General features: G+C 45.0%; 1 protein-coding gene across 1 annotated transcript; it reads right to left on the bottom strand.

The window, feature by feature from the left end:
- Positions 1–1,382: 1,382 nt before the first annotated feature.
- LOC311584200 (cytochrome P450 4F4-like) lies at positions 1,383–6,646 on the bottom strand (the record flags this gene model as incomplete). The annotated part of the gene is made up of 5 exons (XM_084758301.1): positions 6,404–6,646; positions 3,368–3,512; positions 1,740–1,793; positions 1,485–1,651; positions 1,383–1,394 (listed from the first exon to the last, which is right to left on the bottom strand). Exons 1-5 carry the CDS (start codon positions 6,599–6,601, stop codon positions 1,383–1,385), a joined length of 576 nt encoding a protein of 191 aa, XP_084614427.1. The 5' UTR covers positions 6,602–6,646.
- Between the last annotated feature and the right edge of the window lie 370 nt (positions 6,647–7,016).

Genomic DNA, 7,016 nt, shown 5'->3' with positions numbered 1-7,016 from the left:
ATCACTTACTCTCTGGTCATAGTGGGACAAGCTCCTTTATGCTTCCAAACTTCAAGTCCTTAATGAGGAAAAAGTAACCTTTATCTCACAGGTTTGTTAGATATTAAAATTTTTCAGCATAAATTATGGAATTGGGTCCTGACCATCAGTTCTAAAACATGTTAAGAATTCAATAAATGCTATTGTTCCTTATCTGAAGTCCCATAAGTTGGACTCAAAGCACGGGAAAATCTCCATTGTTTTTCTAACTATCCTTTCTAACTGTTCCAAGCAACAACAACAACATCCTAATGTTCGTTTGTTTTTGTTTTTGAGACAGAGTTTCTCTGTGTGTAGCTCTAGCTGTCCTGAACTTACTTTGTAGACCAGGCTGGCTTCAAACTCACAGAGATCTGTCTGCCTCTGCCTCCCAAGTGGCAGGATTAAAGGTATGCACCACCATCGCCTGGCCATCCTAATTTTCTTAACCTGGACTATCTTACAGATATTGCAGAAACCCTGGAAAGATCCAGTGATGATCCTCCATGGGCAAATATCGGTCTTATTTCAACTTGTTATAAAAGCAGCGTCCCTAAAACTAAGTTATGCAGCATTGGGCATAGGCTGCATCTGTTGAGGGCCACCTCTGATACCCCATGGAATTTTGATGCTTTCAAGAAAGGACTGAAGCCAGGAGTTCAAAGCGAGTACCTGACTGCCTTTGATATTTGAACAAGCCATATCACGTGGACTGGCAGAACCCACAAGTAAACAATCCAAGCAACTACCTAGCAAGTAGAAACGAAAACCATTGGCCCTTCACGTGACACTCACCCCCGTGCCTATCTTGCTCCTCAACTCAGGGTAATGTGAGTTTTCAGCAATGTCCATTACATACTTGAGCCTATTCTATCACCCTTTGGTTTTATGTTAGATTTATGACTTCAACTAATATACTTTAGTAAAAGGAAGAAACTGTAGCTTCAATGAAACCTAAGCTCCAAGTAACTTCCTGCTTCTTTGTGCCATGGAAACAAGCCCAGCATGCCATCTGGAGAGAGATCCATAGAGACAAGAGTCCAGCTTGTCCTGCTGAGACCGCCCTAAATTAGCTTGAAGTTGGTAAAATCAGGAGTTTTGACAGGCTCAAGCGAGCTAACCCACAGCTGGTCATATGCCATAGGTAACCCGAACTCTGTCCAGAGAACCAACATCCTGGTCTACACCCTGTTAGCAACATCAGACCTCATTGTTTCAAAACTAATGTATGTGGAAGTGCATTGCTTCTTATTAGCATTTTCTAGGTAGTTGTCATCAAGTCTGCATTTAGTTTTCAGGACAACCATCTAAGAAAAATAGAAACTAGCTCTTTATAAGCACTCATCATGTGTGAAGACTTTGCTCTATGGTATCATCTTGGGTACAAAATGAAAAGGAAAAATAACACAATGGCCCGAGCTTAACCCTTTAGAAAATAGAGTAGATCTATATGAATTTTTTTTTGCCACAGACTCCAGCTGAGAACCTGGGTTCCAGGGACTCATGTGCATGATGTTGGTGCTGTCATTGAAAATCTTCACATAGAGCTTCAGGGTGTTGAAGTAGAAGGCGGGTGTCAGCATGCGACGGTGGCGGCTCCACTTGTCACCGGCACTCACCAAGAGCCCATCCCCTGGTAGGGCAGTGCGGCAGTGAGCCATGGATCACATTCCCCTCTACCCCCAGGCGTTTTCCTAGTCCCTTCATCTAAAGCTGGGTACCCAGCCAGGGTTTCAGGAAACTGTAGAAGATTACTTCCTTTAGGGCAACTGAAGCTGACATGAACAAAGATGATCAGGGGTCATGAAGAGGCTAGGGGATGAACTTGCACAGAGTGTGGGGGCCTCGGCAAGGTGTGCGCACGTCGGCCCCAAACCCAGCATAACAGGGTTAGAGAAAAGGGCATAGGAAGCAGAGAAGAGGAAGGAGGAAACAGGATGTTAGATGAGACAGAAGCAACTCTTACCATCCTTTCACTTGGCTTCAACATAGTCTACCATGTTTGCCCTTCAAAGTGTAGCATAACATTCTACAGACCTGGCCATCCCAGCATACTATGACATCTTCTGACATAGATATGTGTTATGGACATGGGCTAACATGGCTGAAAACACGCGTGACCTACACTAAATTACCCCATCTGCTTTGAAATGGAAATAGATGGTCTGATACATCTCAGTGTGCCCCATAGGCAAGTCCCAGACAAAAATTTAAAATAGTAACAATAATCTCACAGACATGGCATTGATGTAGTCTAATTAAACATCAGACTTGTCTCAAACAAGAAACCTCAGCTATGTTTCTATTTCGGTGGGTCTCTAGATGACTTGTGCCAGAAAATCTCCCAAGTGGTCAAACTGTTTTCAGCAGGACAAAAATTTAATTTCAAACAACTGCTCAGGCAAGAAACAGATGAGCTCCAAGTATCCACAGCTCTGTATCAGTCCCATATAAGGCCATATTCATATGATTAAACTTGGTTCGTGCCTGGGACAACATACGCCAGGTGTTATATGAAACAAACACCCTCAACCAGCTTGTGTTTTTGAAAGATTTAACCCTCAGATGCTGACTATGTTTTGTAAGAATCTAGAAATCTTAGGAAGTGGGGCTTTAGCTGGAGAAAGTAATTCATTGTAGTAATCCCTTGGAAATATCTTAAGTTGAGCGTTCCTTCCTTCCTTTCCCCCTCTTTCTAGCCACAGCTATGCATCTGTCTCTCTTTTATCACAATGAACTCTTCCCTCATTTAGGTTGTGCTAGTAATAGCAAAGAAAAAATGCAATTTAGCTGTATCAGTCTAGTTCCACACAGAAGGCAAAGCAGAGGCAAGGGCATCACCGCCACAGCCCCATCTGTCTGCACTCGGTCTGCACTCAGGTCACCTGTACCAGCTGGTGACAGCACAGAGACCTTAGCCATGGGCAAACAGGTGATTCCAAAGTCCACCTGGATCAGAAAACAGAAGGCGCTTTGAGGTGGGTGGAAGATATAGATAACCACCTACTAGGTATACATCCACCAGTAGCCTATAACCCCAGTGGTGCACACCATGTCAGGGGTGCACAGGACACCTTCCCGTCAGCTCTGAATGGAGAGGAGAAGATAAGAATGCCAAGTCCTTTCGGCTTTCCAAGAAAAGGACTACCAGGGCAGAGTCCAGAGTGAGCCCTGAGAATTCTACTCAACATTCTCTCATCCTCTGTGCTGAGCCACGCTGGGGCTGCCTTCTGAAATCTTCAGCGGAAAGCAGAGAGAGCCAAGAGAAGGAAGGACTGAGCTACTTCCTGAATTGCACCGAAGCCCTCAGTTTCCCACAGCCACACCGCCACCAGCTTCCCCTGAATACCTGAGGCATTGAGAACAGACCGAATGGTGTCAGGGTGACACAGAGTGACGATGGAGAAAATGGGCCCCAACCATGTCATGAAGCCCTGGGGGTATGTGGCCACCGGCTTAGTCACCTCCTTCAGACCGTGCTCACTGAGAGTGATCTACTAGCAAGACAGAACAGTCACTTCCTGAGATGGTTTTTCAGGAGTCAAGTGCATTATGCTAGGAGCTGCTCAGGGAGTTGATGCGGCATGACTTTTGGAGAGCTCTGGGATGATGTTTCCGGAAGGCGTTAGTGTTTGTATCAATAGTCCCAGTCAGGGTGGGCAGCAGCATTCAAGGCACTGAAGCAACATACAGAGCAGCGGTTCCCAATCTCCCTAATGTCACGACCCTTCATGTTATGGTGACCCCCAACCAGAAAACTATTCTGTTGCTACTTCATAACTGTAATTTTGCTGTTATGAATCATAATGTAAATATCTGGTATGCAGGATATCTGATATGTGACCCCCAAAGGGATTTTTGCCCACAAGTTGAGAACTGCTGATACAGAGCAATTAGATAAAGGAAGAGAAAAAATTCAATCTCATTTCCAGACTGGGGCACTCATCTTCTGGCCACAGACATCACAGTCCAGGATCTTGACCTTTGGACTCTACCCCATCCCTTAAGGATCGCCGTACACAAGATGCCATGCCTTTGGTCTCAGATTGAATTCATTACAGCCTGGCTTCCCAGTTCTCCATCATATAGATGGCATATTGTAGCATGCTTAGAAACCATAATTACATAAGCCAGTGGCTATAACACAGTCTACCCTTCTCTTTCTGCCCTCCATCTCATGTTAATGTTTTATAGTTTATATATGTATCATGTGCATGTCTATATATCATATATATGTATATTTAAGTAACTATATGAATACAATCATGTGCTCCATAATGATATTCTTATCACTGACACATTGCATATGTATGTGACCATGGTCCTATAAGATCACAATGGACATGAGGAATTCCTATGCATAGTATCTTTTATTATTGTTTTCCTATGTATAAATGCATTTAGACACATAAACACCATTGTCTTACAAATACATACAATATGCAAAACAGCACCATAATGTAAAGATTTGTGCAAGTAGCCTACACCATATAGGTTTGTGCAAGTGCACCATATGGTGTGGGCACATTGACAAATTAACCTCATACATTTTTCAAAATGTGTTCCTATTGTTAGATTATGCATGGCTCTCTCTCCCTCTGTGAATGTGTGTGTATGTGTGTTTGTGTGTGTACGTGTGTGTGTGTACGTGTGTGTGTGTGTGTGTGTGTGTGTGTGTGTGTGTTTCTTTGACTCTGGAGAGCACTGGTTAATCTCCAGCACCTTTAGCAAAGCTCCCCTGGAGCCTCTGGAAATGACACAGCCGCTGCAGTGGACATGCATGGGGATTTGTGCAGAATGGAAGAAATCTTTTCTTCTTCCTGTTCCATTCCTTTCAGGATCATAGCTGAGTCTCAAGGATCTTTCCCAGTGCCAATGGAGAAGTTGCATGACCCACTTTGGCTCAGGTGGTATTAATTGCCGCCCCAGGGAAAGCTATCAGGAAAGGTTTCAACTGGGGGAAACGTCTAGGCAACATTGTAGCCTGTCCTTGTTAGCTTTAATCATCAGCTTAACATTGTCTATACTCAACCGAGAAGGGAGTCTCAATTGTGGTATTGCCCAGATCCGAGTGGACTGTGGACATGCCTTTGGAGGACTGTCTCGATTGTTAGTTGACTTAGAAGGACCCAGCCCATTCTTATGTGGCACCATTCCCTGAGCAGATGGTCCTGGGCTATTTTTGTTTTGTTTTGGTTTGTTGTTGTTGTTTTTGTTTGGTTGGTTGGTTGGTTTTGTTTTTCGAGACAGGGTTTCTCTGTGTAGCCTTGGCTGTCCTAGACTCATTTTGTAGACCAGGCTGGCCTCGAACTCACATCGATCTGCCTGCCTCTGCCTCCTGAGTGCTAGGATGTATTTTTTTTTAAAAGCTTGAGAGTGAACAAGCAAACAGTGTTCCTCTATGCTTTTTGCCTCAAGTTCCCGCTCCAGTTCCTGTCCTGGCTTCCCTCAATAATGGACCATGGATCGTGACCTTTAAGTACAAATCAAATAAACACTTTCTTCCAGAAGTTGCTTCAGGTCACTGTTTTATCACAACAACAGAATGCAAATAAAATGTGGGTTCTCCTCCATGTTTGTTTTGGATGCTCTAAGGCTCTGCTGTTGCAACTACACAAAAAGTCTGTCTTTACAGCAGGAACTAGTCATCCCCAGAGAACAGAAGGGACCTCTAACTCTCCAGGTAGCCAGCCGTTCCCACCCATGAACACCCCTGCTGTCACCAAATAGCACCCTGTAGACGATGTCACTGACAGGTATGTATGTTGTGACATGTATGTTGTGCTATTTGCAAATGAAACAACTGATACCAAATTCCAAAAAAAAAGGAGAGAACAGACTTGGCCAAAGTCCAAAGTGTGAAGTCAACAGGATTCACTGGCCCAACTTAGGGGAGAGCTGCCCCCTTAAAAAATAAATAGGGTGCTTCAGAAACAAGAGGCAGGAAGACAGCCCATAGCTCTCCTGCTCCATGTGTGGTAGGAGAGGGATGCCTAAGGTCACCCTGAGAAAAACACAGAAGCCTAGAGGTGGACTGACAGAAAAAAAAAAAAGGTGCTGACCTTGGACAGGGCTTCTCAAGAGGCCTCAAGTCTAGAAACAGACAGTGTGGGAGCACCAGGAGTCCTCACATTGTATGATCCACCCTGTAAACCCCTCAGTATCCACCAGTGTAAGAAAGTCACACACACACACACACACACACACACACACACACACACACACAAGAAAAAAAAGAAAAGAAAAGAAAAGAAAAGAAAAAGAAAATCCAGAGCAAACTAGGGGTGGAGAAGAGGAACGTGAGAAAATCTGGAAAGCATACTGGAGGACCTCTGCCTCCCTGGGCTCCGTTACCCATCTATTCACTCCTAAACACAGGAGACACCAGGCCCAGATGACCCAAGAACCGATTGCGTTCGGGGGGTTGAGGGAAAGCGCGAAGATGATGATATGTTTTGTAGAAGACATAGGTCTCAGTCAGGATGCGGGCCAAGAGCCAGGAAGCTCTGATCAGCAGCAAAAGCAGCCACAGCGAGGATGCTTCCAGCCTCAGGCCCAGCCAGGACAGGTCCAAGTGTGGCATCTTGTGGGGCAGATGGATAGGCTGTGAGACTTGGAGGCCTTGAAGAGGGATGGGGCCAACAGGGATAAAAGGCAGGGGTAGGGATAGTCAAGGCTGTTGGTAGGAGGAGCAATCCAAGGGGAGGAGAAAGGCAGGAAGAAGGAAGAAGAAGGAAAGAAGAGACAAAGTCCCCAAAACGCCTGAATCATAATGAGGCTGCCAGGGAATGTTATGTCTGAAGCCAACAGGACCACTCAGGCTTTTTGGCTTCAGACAGCAGGCTACCTATAAACATAAACAGCCAGGCTCAGAGGTCTCTCTACCCGAGTACAGGACCCCACAAACTCTACCTTGTTAGCCTGGCATCTTGGCTCAGAAACAGTATATTTCCCACTGTTCTCCCTCCTCTAGAGTTAATTTGTTCCTGGATGGGGCA

This window comes from Acomys minous, assembly GCF_964271855.1.
Source record: "Acomys minous genome assembly, chromosome: 15".
Classification (NCBI taxonomy): domain Eukaryota; kingdom Metazoa; phylum Chordata; class Mammalia; order Rodentia; family Muridae; genus Acomys; species Acomys minous.
Note: the sequence above shows the minus strand (reverse complement) of the source record. Positions and strands in the feature narration are given on the sequence as shown.